Here is a 15,820-nt window from a genome sequence, read left to right on the forward strand (position 1 = left end):
TGGTGGTGGTGATGATGGTGGTGGTGATGGTGATGATGGTGGTGGTGGTGGTGGTGGTGGTGATGATGATGGTAGAGGAGAAGGAGGAGGTGCTGATGATGATGATAGTTGGGATGGTAATAAAGATGGTGGTGGTGATGATGATGATGATGATGGTAGTGATGGGTGAGGGTGGTAATAAGTATGATGGTAGTGGTAAGAGTGGTACCATAATGATTTTGATAGTAATGATGATGATGATGATGATAATGATGATGTTGATGATAGTGATCATGGTGGTAGCAATGGTGATGTTGGCGATGGTGGTCTTAGTGATAGTGATGGGTGGTGGTGATGATGTTGATGGCCATGGTGGCAGTGGTTATGATCATGGTGGTAATGATAATAGTGGTGGTGACGATTGTGGGAATGGTGGCTATAATGGTGATGATGGGGATGGTGATGATGGTGGTGGTTGTAGTTGTATTGGTGGTAGCAATGATGGTGTTGATCATGGTGATAAATGATTATGATACTGATGATGGTGTGACCATGATGATGGTGGTCATGGCGTGGTCATGATGATGGTGGTCATGGTGTGGCCATGATGGTGGTGGTCATGGTGTGATTGAAAGCTCTGTCTGGCAAGTCTTCTTTCTGCCTCCCCCAGCACTCTCCTCATACCTCCTGCTTTAGCCTTCAGAAGTTTAGGGTTGTCTTCATTCCCAAGGGAGGACCAGAAGGTTCAGAGACATGTAGCATCCCAAGGTTGCGTGGTTGTAAGGGTCAGAAGTAGTGTTCCAGGCTGAGGGCTTCACTCTTTCTGCAGCATCTCCTGGAGCTGTGGAGCTCTCAGTGTGGTGGTAGTGGGTAAGAGGGGCTGCCCCTTGCAAATTCAGCAGTGTTCCACCTGCGTGGCCTCATTAGTCCTCATTGCAGCCCAGGGGAGAATTGAGGAAGAGTGCACCTCCCCCCACCCCCATCCCCGCTCCATCTCCAGGGCAGGATTTGGACCCAGAAAGCCTGGTCCAAACTGGATGCACAGCCCAGGGAGTCTGGCCAAGGAGGGCACAGAGTCCCTGGGTGACTCACAGGAAATGGCGATCAGCCTGACTTCCTGTGTGTGGCTGCGGGCAAGGGGGGGGGGGGACAGCGCCTCGGCTTCCTGCCTGTACCGCTCACACTGTCCCCTTCCCCACAGCAACAGTTGGAGGAGGAGGCCGCCAAGCCGCCCGAGCCTGAGAAGCCAGTGTCGCCACCACCCATAGAATCAAAGCACCGCAGCCTGGTCCAGATCATCTACGACGAGAACCGGGTATGCCCTTCAGGAACAAACGGGTGGAGAGGACACTGCACGGCATAGGTGTCAGGCGAGAGGAGAGTGAGGGACCAGCTGGTCCCAGAGATGTGCTGTCACCTCCCACATGCTCAGCAGATCCAGTGACACACTTGGTGATAGCAATATCTTTATACTGATAGTTAGCTGCCTGGCCAGTCCTAGGAAGGTGTGCGTGGTAGGCTCAGACGGGCAAGGGGGGTGTGGGGAGTGACCCATTCAGAGCCACACAGCTGGGATGTGGTAGACGTGAGATTTGAACCATGCTTGGGTTTGATTCTCAGCCTGGGCCTCTGTGCCACAGTCCCCTCTGCTTTGCTAGTGAGCTGCTGCCACCTGACACCTGGTGGGCGGAAGGGATGCTCCTGTGTCTCTACCCCTCTGGAGCCCTCTGATTGGCTGATTCTCTGGAGACCTTTGGACTGCTTCCAACTCTGTATCTGAGAGTAGGGAACCAAAGCCAGAGGAACCTGGGTAGGATAGGCTCATGCCTCAGGTTCTGTAGGAAATAGGTAGGAGTTCTTTATTGCTAAGGAAGATCCTGGGGCTCAGAGAGGGCAGGGGACTTGCCTGAGATTGCACAGCTGTTTAGATTTGGGGCTGGGACAAAGAACTAAGATTGAACTGGCTCAAGGAGAGGTGATCAGAGAAGTGGCTCTCTCCAGCCATTGGACACATGTCCCCGAGGCCACCTTCCTGCTCCCTTGGTTCAGCTTTCCTGCTTCAAGTGATGTCTCTCTGCATTTTCTCTCTAATCAAGAACACCTCCCTGTTCCTGCTTTTGTACTCTCTGAGGGCTGCATCACAGCCAGGCATAGCAGGGCTTGGCTGGGGGGTACCACCTATAATACCCCTGTTGTTCTTCTGCCTGGGCTAGGCCTGGAGCTGGCCTAGCTCCCTGGGATCAATAGGATTAAATTTTAATCCCCCTTCCTTCCCACAAAGAGGCAGGACAAGAACCTGCCTCTAATGCTCTGTCCTGGTGGCCAGGCTGCCCAAGGTGTGCTTGTAGTCAGAGCTGGCTCAGGGGCTGGGCCAGATCCAGTGCTGGTTTGCCTTCCTTGATTGGATTGTGTCCCTGTGACCTCAGACCTCCTGGCCAACAGGCATCTGCAGTCTGAAGCTGGCCTATTAGACCTCCGGGTTGCCCTAATCACCCTTGGGTGAGCTGGTTCAGCTCTAATGAGTGTGTACCAGCATCTGCAGTGACCTGGCCTTGTCTCCACATAAGGGTGTGACAGGTAATGCTGTTAAGGACTTGCTGTATGCCAGGGCTGGTGTTGGGGTGGCAGCTGAGTGCCTGTTGTGTGCCAGTGTGGTGAGGTGTCTGGGGAGCCCGGCTAGGAGATGACCTGGGAAGGCAGGCCACTGTAGGTCCACTGAGAGCTCTGTGATCCTGTTCTGAAGCAGGTGGGAGGGATTCAGTGAAGCCTGGTTGATTAGGCTGCTGCCTTATCCTGATCAGGGGGGTGAACCTGGCAGGTACCTCCCTGGAGCCCCCATCCTGTGACTGTCCCTGTCTAGTGTGCAAGCAAACCAGGCATAAGGTCAGATGAGGGTAGTGTAGTCTTGGATTTGGGGATGTTGAGACCTGTCTGGGTGGAAGAGCCTGGCAGGTGGCTGGGACAGCATGGCCAGCAGGAAAGAAGCAGGAGGGCCTGAAGTGTCTAGACCTGGAGTGCTTGGGATAAGCAGGGCCATAGGTCAGGACTTATCTGGGGAAGGGTAGCTTCAGCTCCCAGGGTGGCAGAAGATGGTGAGGGAGGGAGTGTGTGGGAGTTGGGGTGGTGAGTGTATGTCACTGCTTCTGTGTTCCCAGCCACCATTCCTGGGTGTCCCCTGTCCCCGAGGAGGGACAGCAGATTTGCCCCTCAGCCCCTTGTACAAGTTGTGGGTCTACCACCTTAGTGGGTATGGTTTATAGGGCACAGGGTTGCCTAGCACCCCCAGATCCAAGATCTTGCTCCAGCTGTGTGAAGCACAGTTCCTGGGGGCTTCTCTGTGTTTGGTGCCAACCCTTTTACCAAAACACAGTTCCTGCTGTTTTCCACAGAGCTTTACGATACACACCAAGATACCGTAGCCAAAGCAGTGTTAGCTCAGCCCCCTGATCTTGTGCCCTGGCCACACCCTGAAGTTGTTGGTCTTTGGGTCCCAGATTGGCACAAAGGATTCAAGAATGGGGTGTTGTTCCTGGTTAGCTGGGCTTTAGCTCTTGGCAGAGGTCAGACTAGTTGTCAGCTGAAGCCCACCCACAGTCCACTGCCCCTGCTGGGTGCTGGTAGGTTGAGGTTGTCTAGCCTCAGCTGGTTCTGCAGGGTACAGCTCTCAGGTAATGATGGTGACTTCTATAGCACTCGAATTTCCTTCAACACCTGCCTGGTTTCTGGTACATGAGTTCAGGCTTCTCCAGCCGCTTCTGTATCCCCTATTCCAGCCCCTGTGCCCCCCATTCACTCCCCACTTCCTGTGAGTCGGTCCTGGTGGTCCCAGTCTGGGCAGACAGCCAGATGGAGGCACAATGTTGTCTTCATGTATTGGCCTGAGGGGACGAGATCCAGCCTATTGAGGGGTGCCCCCGCAGCAGCCATGGGGCTCTCTGCAGCACGCTTCTGTTTTCCTAATGAGTCCTGGTTTGTGAAGGGAGGGGACATAGGCCAGAAATAATCATTCAATTGTGAGACGGGATCCTAGACGGCTCCAGTATCCCCTTCCACTGCACTGGCTGAGGTCAGCAGACTCTCGAGGCATCCAAGCCTGGCAGAAGGTAGCGGGTAAGGCTGTAGCCTGATTAGCCTTGGTCAGACCCCTAGCAGGGGCCAGCCTGGGAGGGCCCAAGGACTCCTACAGGGTTAGCGGCGATCCTTCATGCAGATTGGGCGTTCCAGAGGCACTGGTACCAGTCTGCTCCGAGTCCTCTTTTAATTCCACGCTTCTCTTTGCCCTGCAGAAGAAAGCAGAAGCTGCACATCGTATCCTGGAAGGGCTGGGGCCCCAGGTGGAGCTGGTGAGCTGGTGGCTTGGCTGGGCAGGCTGGGAGGAGTGGGATGGAAGAATGGGGTCTGGCAGCAGGTGTTGGGTGGGTGAAGGAGGAGGGGGAAGTCATGTACTGCCCAGCACTGTCCCCAGAGGGAGGCAGGAAGCAGCAACACCTCCTGATAAGGATGCTGACAGATAACTGAGTGGCTGCTGGGCAGTGAGCCTGTCCCTGCCTCTGAAGCCTGAAGCTGGCTCGCCACTCTAGCTCCACACCAGAGCCCATGCAGTGGTTGACTAGTCTGGATTCCCTTCTCTGAGCTTGATGGCTATGTAACCCTCTGTAAGACTCTTGACGTCTCAGTGCCTGGGACAGTGCCTGCCTGTGGTGGAAAGGGTAACCATGACTGCAAAGATTATTATCATCGTTCTGCTGGTCTCAACTGTGTTGTAGCAGGGTGGGAAGCAGCCCAGCCTCAGGGGAACTATTGGAGGGGGTGGTGCAGAAGGGGCTGCCCCCTACTGCCTAAACCTGCACCCGATGGTACAGCATTGGATCACATCGGCTGCAGGTGGCATGTGTTGCTGGTGCATTGGTGCATGGGGTGGATGTGGGTCTGTGGTGTGTACAAGGACACTTGGGCATACATGAGTCATGGGCACTGTGTTCTTGCTGAAGGCTGGGGGGGGGGGCCTCCTGGCTGAGTCCATGCTGCACCCTAACACAGTCTATTCTTAAAGAATCTGGAGCAGACAGATGGGGGCAGAGCTCCTGTACTGCCTGTGGTGGGCTCTGTGACCCCATCCTGCACCTGGGACCTGTGCTGCTGTGCCACCACTGGGTCTCTCGTTTTCTTCATACACTCGTCACCGATCTGTGCCGCCTGCTGCACAGTTCAGCCTTTCAGTTGCGTGTCGTGGTCCAAAGGAGCTCTGTGTCACTGCTCTTGGTCCTTCTGGAGCCCTGAATGGAGCCATGCAGCCCCATGGCCTTTTGTTCTCCCTCCTTTCTGCCTCCCCCAGCCCCAGCATCGGGTGCTCCTGTTCTCCTATACTGTTGGCACTTTCCTTGTCTACCCTGTCGCCAGCAGCAGCTCTTCATCCCTTTTCAGAACTGCAGCATATTCCATTGTTTCTGGACTGCATTTTATCTTTCCATCCTCAGTTGATGACGTTGGGTGACCTTTTGTTGTTTTCGTCTCCTGGGAATGAAGCCACACCGCAAGAGCAGGAGCAAGCAGCATTTGTCTTTCTTGAGTCTGTGCCTAGGAGTAGAATAGCTGGCACGCGTGTTGTTGTTTTTCTCCTATGGAAGTTCCTGGCTGGTTTCTAAGGTGGCTGCCCCACTGTGTATTCCCACTAGTGAGTGCATCTTGCCTGTCTCCCTTTTCTGCCATTCTTTCCTCTTTATTTCTGATCGATTTTGGGGACCAGGTGTGTGTATGTTTGTGCGTGTGTGTGTTTGTATGTGTCGGGCCTGAGGACATAATCCAGGAAGGGGATCCATGACCTTTGTGCTTAATGCTTGTAGCAGTTGGTTCCTGGAGGTGTTGGTATCTGGACTGGTGGGGGCACCTGCTAATGGGCACTTGCTGTGCTAGGTATCTGGGTATTGCCACTGTATTTTCTGGAAGAGGCTCAGGAAGCGTGGTTTGCCCAACATATTCCCCCATACTCCATCTCTTTCTCTCTCTCTCTCTCTGGGAAGGTGCGTGTCAGCTGTGAGTGTGGCTGGGTCTTCATGGGGCTGCTGCCATGTGTGTGCAAGGCTAACATTGTACTGGCCTCCCAGGGTGCTGGTGGTTGGTTAGACTTTGGTCACTTGGGCCACCATGAATCTGGTGCTAAGATAAAGCACTTGGACCAAAAGCAGCTTAGGGGTGGAAAGGGTTTATTTCAGCTTATATGACAGTCTAGCATTGAGGGAAGTCAGGGCAGGGACTCAGGTAGCTTGAAGCAGAAACCATGGAGGAACATTCTTTTGGCTTTTTTGGCTTTCTCACAAGTTCCTGTTTAGCCATACACACCCAGGACCACTTGCCTCGGGAGTGATGCTGACCACAGTGGGTTGGGCCCTTCTGCATCAGTTAGCAGTCCCCTCCATAGGGGACAGGTTTTCCTCTCAGATGACCCTAGGTAGTGTCAGGTTGACAAAGTTAAATCAGGACAGTCAGACCCTCTTCAGCTACTGAATACATCCGGGAACCTTGGCACAGCAATGACAAGGTAGTGACCATCTTGCCCTGTGTCCCAGAGGGAGAAAGAGAGGAGAGGGAGGTGGGGGCTTCAGGGTCTCTGCCTTGAGAGTCAGGGTACAGTTTAGAGATCTGTGTAGGCATTGTGTCCATGACTCCTATAGCTCAGTGTATCCCAAGAGGGCCCTGTGCTGTGCAGGGACCAGGCCGACCAGGTGGGAGGCGGTGGAGGATGCTGGGGCCTCCCCTCTGCATAGCTGAGTCACTCGCTTCCTTCCTGCTCTGAGGCGCGTTATTCTGAGAGCCCAGTGTCCTTGTGGGCTGGGCTGTCACTCCATCTCTTACAAGCTTGGTCACCCCAGAGCTGGCTTGCAGCCAGGCTGCAGGGTGTCTACGCCCACAGCTGGCCAGCGCTCCACTGTGCAGCTGTGACCATTGTCTTTAATGGGGAGGGCAGGCATGCCCTTACTGCAGCAGAGTGCCAGCCACCCGCTGTCCTTGTCCCTCCCCAGGTCCAGTCCTCTGTGAGGATGGCCTGAGGGTGTTGTCCCAGAGCTGAGCCCCCTTGGTGGCTTCTCTATATGAGGTATTCACTGGGGCAGCCGAGCCCCTCAGTGCCACAGCTTTGTCCTCACTCCCCAGAAGGTGAGTTGGGGTCTGTCCCCTGTCGCCCTCTTGGGCGTGGGTGTTCCCTTTGTCCTCGCACTCTGGGAACACGTTTTGCTCGCTGCCCCATGGGGTCAGTGACCATGGCCTCCACCCCTTCCTGCCCCAGTAAGGCAGCTCACCATCTTTAAACCCAAACAATGGCAAACCTGTCAGTACATCTGGAATGTTCTGGGCTTCTCACACATCCTGTGAGGTGGGTCCTCTGCTCTGTACCCATTTTCTAGATGAGGACATCCAGCCTTATCTATCCCTGGAGCCCGAGCCCTTAAGCAATGCCCACTCACATTGGCTTTTGTTTTATTGGCATTTGGGGGACACAGAGGATCAGGTGCTGCTACCCTGAGTGCCAGGAAAGAGCATCTTCATAGGGCCCCTGACTCCTGAGATGTGGCCTTGCAACCTTCTTCATTCATCAGTGCTGGCCCCTTCCTCCCCTCTGGGCAGTTCTGCAACAAGTCTGACTGCTGGTCCTCTTGTTGCTTTATCCATTTTTCCCCTCCTAGACGAGGAATGCTTCCCCATTTCAGGCTGTGCGCCCATAGGAGGTGCTGGTCCATGGTCTCTTATCACTAGGAGAGCAGTGAGCCTGACTGTTTGAGCCCCTGATGAGTTGCAAGGGATATGAGAATTGGTGTCCTTGATGCCGGCCTGGGTGCAGGATGCTGGTGTGGTTCTCACACTGGTCCAGTGCTGTGTCTGTCACCCGTGGAAATTCTCCCACAGATCCTTATGTGTTTCTGTCTTGCCCAGGAACCCAGGTTCTTGTAGGTGTGGATGTGTAGTAAGGAAAGGGCATGGAAGGAGGCAGGGGCAGGATGCAGCCAGGGGAGTAGGGTGGAGTTCAGGCTGTGGGCATGTTTGCCATTGTCCTCAGGCTTCCTCTCTGTGCAGTGGGTGCACTGTGAGCAATCACTGTAGCAAAGCAGGAGACTCAGTAGTTAGATACCTGTGGCCTTGGCTCTACAATCTGGAGGCCAGCAGAGACCTTTGGGGAGGTAGTGGGCAGATCCCCTTTCTATCTGTGGCCTCTTCAAGTCCCTCCATCAGGCTGTGTGGACAGAGGAAGCCATTGCATGGAGGACACAGACCATTGATGCAGCTTCTGACCCATGGTGGGTCCCATGACTGTACACTGCCCTTGCTTTGCTCTTGAAACTCCGTTCTCCCATGTAGGTGGCCCTGGCTCGTGGGTCCCTGCTGAGGGAGCCTATGGTGTCTTCAGCATGAGGCCCACCCATGTTCCTTCCATGTTTCTCGCATTTATATCTACTGTCATTGTGGCCACTGTGTGCTCACGTGTACATGACCCAGCATTCATGGGCGTCTGGCATCTCAGGCCACTGGGGAGAGGTCACTTCTTGGCAGTTGGAGCTGGGCTCTGCAGAGGGTGTGTATCTGTCTGTGTCTGCCACCCGCTGCCCTCAGCTTCCCACTCTTGGTTTGTTTTGGTCTTTCTGGTCCAGGAAAAAGGCCTTGTTAGCACTACGACTGTGGGTTTCCATGGTGATCTAAATGCTAAAGCCAACCCTAAGCATCTTGCAGATAAAGTACTTTGCCTAGGATGGGGGCATAGTCTGGTCCCTGCAACCGGCCTGATAACACAGTTTTCAGTCTTTTCCTGGCCAGATCCTCTGTTTCTCTGTAGCCTTGATTATCCAGCCAGCAGACAGCTACTGGGGTTGAGGGTGCATGGTCTGGGTTCTGGCTGGTGACATTAGCCCCACGCCACTCTGTCACCCACTCCATCCATCTCTGATAAACTTCTTTCTTCTCCTACAGCCACTGTACAACCAGCCGTCCGACACACGCCAGTACCATGAAAACATCAAAATGTGAGTCACTGCTGCCGTGGACCAGCCAGTCCTGGGGATCAGGATACCAGTAGGCAGTCTGGGTGGAAGTCCCCAGTTGAGCCAAGCCCAAGCTGGGGCTCAGAGCAGGCCTGGGGCAGAAGGAGTGGCAGGTTGGGAACAGAGATTGGAGGCAGGAGGCCGTGGTGTCAGGAGACAGGCTAGGCGTGGGGAGCGTTAGCTGTGGACTTCTGTGGAGCACACTCGTGCCTGAAGCAACTGTAAGCTTTATTTCAGAGGCCTCCTGAGCCATGTCTCTTAGGTGTCATATAGTGGGGTGCAGCAGGGATGCCAGGCTCTGCTGGGGTTTGATGGCTGCTGTCCTTGGAGGAGAGAGGCCTCTCATCATCCAGAAACAAAAAGGCAGAAGGTCTGGAGCATATGGTGGTGTCAGGTCTGGGGAGGGCAGGAGGTGAGGGTGTGAGGGATGGTTGGAATAGTAGGCCTACATGGGTGATTGACTGGTAGCCTCAGAGTGTGGCTTGGTGGACTCGATAGGTGGCAGCGATACAGCGATCTGGTCAGTCAGTGTTCAGGAAGCTAGTGTCCCTCTCGGTTCTCAAGTGTCATGGATGCTGGGTTCTAGGAGGTCCCTGTGGCTTCTGGAGTTGTATGTGGTCACACCTTGGCCAACCTCTTGTGTCTCCTGTAGTACTGACCCTGTGGGCCCTGCACTGGCCCTGCAGTGTTGGGCCCAGCTGCTGCCATGGTTGTCTCTGTTGGCTTGGGTCCCTTCACTGCCCAGGGCTGAATCGTCCTGCTTCTCCTCTGTGTGGGTCCTGCCCAGCTGGCTGGTCCTCATGGGAAAGGGACTGCAGAAGAGGGATAGTGACAGGCCATTGGAGGGGCTTGTCATAGTTGCTTTGGGGTCACGGTGGGTGGGGGGCATGTACCACCAAGCCTGGCTTCTGGGACATTCATTTATTTACTCACACACTCATTAACCCACCCACCCACCCATCCATCCATCCATCCATCCATCCATCCATCCATCCATCCATCCATCCATCCATCCATCCATTCGCTTGCTGATGTCAACGAGTTCTATTCCCACCATGTGGAGTCTGGACAACATGGGTAGAAATGGAATGGGTTTCTTAGATGCCCCTGTGGCTCTATTAGGCACTGAATCTGTCTGGGCATGGTGCCATAGACTTGCGGGCCCAGTGCTCTGAAGGCTGAAGTAGGGGGTTGGTGAGTAAAAAGTAACCAGGCTACAAAGTAAGACCCCAGTGGCTTTAAACAAACAAACTTGGAAGATGCAAAGAAGGAAGAAAAGGGAGGGGGGCTCTGGTCTTGAGTCTACACTAGTTGGGGTGACCACCCCTCTGCACGATTCTAGGTATTAATCAAAATATAGCTCTGACAGAGTGAACTTTCTTAAATACAGTCAGTTTTCTGTTTGGCAAGTTCATATGTGAGTGTATTATGAGCTTGGAACACTGAGGCTTGACGTAGGTGCCTTTAACGTCATGGCCACCGTTGCCTGTTTCAGTCCTGTGCTGTTAATCTTTCACTGTGAAGGAGTCCTGAGAAGAGAGGAAATGGAGTCATAGGAGAGGGGAAAGGGACGGTAGCCAGACCTGGGGCAGGATGTGCCGGCTGAAGGCTGAGCAGCTGCTGGGCCTTGTGGAGCATCCAGCAGATGGGAAGCACAGAGGTCCTGGGGCTGTGCTGAGCTTATTGAGACCACAGACTGCCGCAGCCACAGGCAGGATCAGTCAGGCCCAGGAGGGTGCTTCTTATACTCCCAGCTTGGTCATCATCTGCAAAGATGTGGCCTTTACTGTGGGACGCGCTGTGCTGGGAGGTTTATCTTCAGGTTCACCCTGATGGCCACTGGGAGAAAGGGCCTGGGACACCGTGGGAAAGCCCTGAAGAGCTGTGGGCAGTGAGGTATGGAGGGTTAGGGCCTGCCGTCCATGGTTCCCAGCTCAGGACTGGGCAATATGTGATACCGTAAAGCCACATCTTGACTGGTAAAACAATACCATTGCTCCCTGGGGACCAAGGGACTTCAGATGGGGCCATTGGTTCTGTTGACCAATCCTGCTGCCCTGTGTGGCCTGTTATTGAATCTGAGGGATAATGAGGCCTGGGACTGGAACACAGGGCTCCTGGCATCTGTTTGCTTTTGTTATTGTTTTTTGTTGTTGATTTTTTTTCAAGACAGGGTTTCTCTGTGTAGCCCTGGTTGTCTTGGAATGCACTCTGTAGACCAGGCTGGTCTCCATCTCTGTCTCCTGAGTACTGGGATTAAAGGTGTGTGCCGCCACTGCCTGACCTTTTTTTTTTAATAGCTTTTGAACAGAGTTTTCGTACAGTTCACCTTTAAAGTCTGAATGGCTTTTACTAGGCCACAGAGGTGTGAGCCGATCAACGTGGATCTAACCACACAGCATCACTCGGGGATCTTGGGGTCTCTTTGTTTCTTCCTGGTCAAAGACCCTCCCTTGTCCTATCCCTGCCCCTTTCCTCTCTGGATATTTCTCACGCATGGGCGCTGGGCTGTCCCAGTAGCTCATAGTATTGGAGTGGGTACAGTAGGCAGGGAGGGGTGCACCAAGTTCTGAAGGTGTGGGTAGTCTCTTCTGGACTGAGACTGTTCCCAGAGGGGTGGCTTGCTCAGTGACATGATGAGACTCAGGGCCCGGAAACTGCTGGGAAGACAGTAGGCGTGTTACCCAGGTGAAGTGTCAGGAGCTCCCAGGCCTGCGGGATAAGGCCCTGGCTGAGGCCTGGGGGCCTTTGGGGCTACTGCCTAATTGGGTGAGAAAGAGCCAGAACGCTCAGCTCCCTAGGGGTGGGGGGGGGTCACTAGGGGAAATGAGAATGCCCTGAAGGAGGAGACAGGACCTTTGGCGTCACATCTCTGCAGAGACTCAGTTTTGATAAAGTGGACCGAGTGGTGTCAGGTCAGGGGTGTGCCTGTGATCCCAGCACTCAGGAGGCTGAGAGAGTGAGGTTGAGGTTAGCCGGACAGACAGACAAACCCTGCATAAAACAGTGTTGTCAGAGCGGCCCTTCACTGGGAGGTGTGCAGGCCAAGAGTGCCATAGGTTGGTGTCTTTGGTTTGGCATGTAGCAGGTAGGAAACTTGGAAAGCCAAGATCTGCCTTGTGTGGGTGCTGAGAGCAGGGCCTCTTGTCTCACCATCTGTAAGGTGGGACTAGCCCTGGGGGCCACTGAGGACCCACTGAGTTAATACCCTCACCCAAGTTGACATCTGGACCCCTCACATGGAGGGGTGTTGGAGGTTTTGTTCTGAGTCCCTGACCATAGAGACGGTTACTCCTAATTCATCCAGTCCTCATTCACTCAATCCTCCTTCACCAAATATGTCTCTGTACAGCTGATCCACGCCAGGCACTGTTTGTTCCTGGGAGACAGCCGTGAATGGGCCCCCACTTGAGATGGGGAGACGGGCAAGCTCAGTTCTCGTGTGGGATGTGACAGCTGTGACAAGGACAGTGAGATTGATGGAGGGGTTGGTGGGGAGCTCTGCCACCCAGGGAGCAGAGCCGCCACTGCTCCTTGACTGTCGGCTGTAATTGCTGAGGTGGGAAGGCTCCCTTCCCTGGGGACCTGGCCCCTGTCATTTTAATTTCTCTGTCTGCATGCCTGGCCGTGACTTTCAAGTTAATTTCATGCTTGGCTTCCTGATGTGGGTGATTTCAGACCTGTGGAGGTCACCTGTGCGCCTCTTGCCTCCTCTGCCTTGCCCTGGAGAGTGTCAGTAGCTGCCAAGCTAATGCCAGGGAACCTGCCACCTGGACTGGGAGGCTGGCCTTAGGGGCTTGGATCTCTCGAACTGCTAGCAGAGGGAAGGCGGCCCCAGGTCATGCTGGCAGAGGGCCGTGCAGGAGGCCACCAGGCACTGTGAGACCATCAGGAGCGTCCATGGCTGGATGGCAGACGAGTCTCAGAGTAGGGTGAGGCTGCACAGCCATCATCCAGCCTGGGTTAGCGGCCTCCTGGTGTTCCCAAGTCACTGGCTTTGTGTGCCTACTCAGTCTCTGCCAGAGCAGCCTTGGTCCTCAGGTCTCAGGCTTAGTGTTAGGAATATTTCTTAACGTGAGCTCCCTGCCGACACAAAATTCCCAATCAAGCCAAATCAAAACAAGCCAAATTAAGAAATATCCAGGTTTAATGGGAGTTCTGTGCTCTCGGGTGGCCCCGAGGGGGAACCAGGAAGCCGGGAGGAAAGAAAAGGGACCATGTGTTCCTCTTTTGGGGGCTCAGTTAAATACCCTGGGGAGAGGTCAGGACCTGGCCTGCTGGGATTTGGAGTCCAGACCAGGCCTGGGGGCTAGGATATAGATGCAAGGGGTTGGGGCCCTACGCTCCCAACTTGACACTTAGGAGGTTCCTCGCCTGGTGACCTCAGACAGTCATGTTGCTTTGCCCCACATTGGTTTAGGCTGGTCTCCTTTGCCACAGTAGGCAAGGGCTTTCTAACACCTGGTCCTCAGCTTAACCAGGCACATGTTGGGCACAGGTGGGGGTCACACCCTCCCTGAACCTCACCTTGTCCTGCTAAGCCCTGGAGCCCAGGTACCCTCAGCCCCTTTTGTGTCTGTTATCAGCAGGCTGCTGACTTCATGGACTGCGGAAGTCCTCTCGTCTCTCTGAAGAAGTTTGTGTCTTTCTTTTCTTTTCTTTTCTTTTCTTTCTTTTTTTTTTTTTTTGTACACCACTGCATCAGGATTGGTGGTGGCTCCGTTCTTCCAGGAGGAGGAGGAGGTGGCTGCATTCCTCCCCCCACACCTCTTGTCGCCTTTTACTCTTGCTTTCCTTCAGTCCAGAATCTTCTCAAACTCTCTACACGGTGGAGAGTAATTAAATCTTCGATCCTCTGCCTCTATCTCCCAAATAATGAGGTTACAGGTGTAGACCACTGCTCCCATTTCATGGGAATTGAACCCAGGGCCTTGTACTTCCTAGGCAAGCATTCTACCAACCGAGCCATGTCTGTGGTCACAGGCCTGGGACCTCTAGGCTTTCACTCCAAGGTGACTCCCAGTAGTGGAAGCTCTTGGTGGCTTGGGGACACGCTGGCACTATGGGGAAGTTGGGGGTCCCTCACCAGAAAAGTGATGTAGCTATGAGCCCGGGTTAGAGAGGGCAAGCTCAGTTCCCAAGGCCTCTCTCTGTCTCCCACAGGACCCAGAGGTTGGTCATGGCACCTAGCTCAGTGTAGTAAGGTTATGGGGAGTAGGGGGTCTCTGATGCTCAGTGGTGGGGTAGGGTGGGCAGAGTCCTGTATCCCATGGCTGCTGTGCCTTCCCTCAGGATTTCTGTTCCCTCTTTGCAGCCTGTGTCTTTTTTCTACCCTCCATATCCATTTTCCAAATCTTTGTCCATTCTGAGGTAAATCTCTGATCTCCTCTCTTCTCTCTTCCTTCTCCCAGTTTTTCTCTCCTGTCCTTCTCCCACGTCTCCGCCCCTCTTTTTCTCTCCTCGGAATTCCCCACCCCTTTCCTCAGCAGTACTTGCAGAACCTTGTGGAGCCCGTGTGGTCAGGCTGCTTGCTCTGTGCTGAGTGGAAGCTGTCTGTCTGTGTTGAGCTGGAGACCCCTTGATGCCTTTATCCACTCACAGGACAGGGTCCCCAGGCCGATGACTTGTTTGCCTCCGGGCGGCAAGGGGCCCAGGGGTTGAACTTGGTTGATTGGTATCCGTTGCTGACTCAGGAGACAAGGATGGTGCAGGTTGGCGTGTGTCGGGACTGAGGGACGGGAACTATGAGCTCTGTGGGGCAATCCGGGCTCTCATCTGACTGAGGACAAGCTCAGAGCTGCCATCTCTGACCCTTGTCTGTGCTCTCCAGAAACCAGGCAATGCGGAAGAAGCTGATCCTGTACTTCAAACGGAGGAACCACGCGCGCAAGCAGTGGGTGAGTCCTATCCTGTCTCCTCTGTACACATGCAAGCAGTGTGTGAGTGAGTCCCTTTCTGTCCTGTCCCCTCCATGCCATATGAAAGCAGTGAGTCCTGTTTGGTCTCCTCAACACCATGGGCAACAGGGTCCTGCTTCTATTCTGCCCTTCTCCAAATCCCCATCCCTAACCCTTCTTTCCCATTGGTGTAGTGGATGAGGCCCTGTGCCCCCATTGCCATCCCAGAGTCAGGGCCTCTTCAGGCCAGGCTAGTCAGACCCCGAGGTCCCTGTTGGCTCTGCAGCTGTTGGAATGGCTGTCTGGGTCATAACAGAATGCTGTAGATGAGCCATAGAGTTGGCAGCTGCTGTGGTGATGGGGGCTTAGGGCTCCTAACCCCTTTCTCAGTGCTTGGAATGGGGAGCCAATGAAGCTCAGAAGGGAGTCTTTTTTTCTTTTTTCTTTGTATATCTGTATATTTGTGTGAGAGTGTCAGATCCCCTGGAATAGGAGTTACAGACAGTTGTGAGCTGCCATGTGAGTGCTTGGAATTGAACCCTCGTCTTATGGAAGAGCAGCCAGTGCTCTTAACTGCTGAATCATCTTTTCAGCCCCAAGAAGGGAGTCTTCAATTCACTCTAAAAAATACCCATCATGGACTTTTGTGCCCAGGGAGATTTTAGGGAGAGATGGAGGCAGGAGGGCCCTGAGAAATGAACCTTCCCCATCCCCAGCCAGGTCAAAAAGCAACCCTTGGAAAGCAGCAAGGCCCCTGGTCTGTGGTGGTGGGCGGTGGTCCTGCTTCCTGAAGCAGGGCAAGCAGTGTGAGGAGCCCTGAGCAGCTGCACTTTGCCCCGCGGGAGACCAGGGCTAAGGGATGGAGGCCAGGTCCCTGTCTTCGACTGAGCTGCCAGGCAGAGCGACACCCTACCATTA

The 15,820-nt window shown here is 54.2% G+C and overlaps 1 protein-coding gene across 10 annotated transcripts in view; it reads left to right on the forward strand.

Annotated features, from left to right (window-relative positions):
• The window catches only part of Ncor2 (nuclear receptor corepressor 2), a 149,498-nt gene that overhangs the window by 60,073 nt on the left and 73,605 nt on the right, over window positions 1–15,820 (forward strand). For all 10 annotated transcript variants that reach the window (XM_013349886.2, XM_013349929.2, XM_013349937.2 and 7 more), the window contains exons 7-10: window positions 1,181–1,294; window positions 4,266–4,322; window positions 8,935–8,987; window positions 14,836–14,902. In XM_013349886.2, coding sequence (XP_013205340.1) covers window positions 1,181–1,294; window positions 4,266–4,322; window positions 8,935–8,987; window positions 14,836–14,902 — 291 coding nt within the window. The remainder of the gene's footprint in view (window positions 1–1,180; window positions 1,295–4,265; window positions 4,323–8,934; window positions 8,988–14,835; window positions 14,903–15,820) is intronic.

This window comes from Microtus ochrogaster, chromosome 2 (genome assembly GCF_000317375.1).
Source record: "Microtus ochrogaster isolate Prairie Vole_2 chromosome 2, MicOch1.0, whole genome shotgun sequence".
In the NCBI taxonomy this organism is placed as follows: Eukaryota; Metazoa; Chordata; class Mammalia; order Rodentia; family Cricetidae; genus Microtus; species Microtus ochrogaster.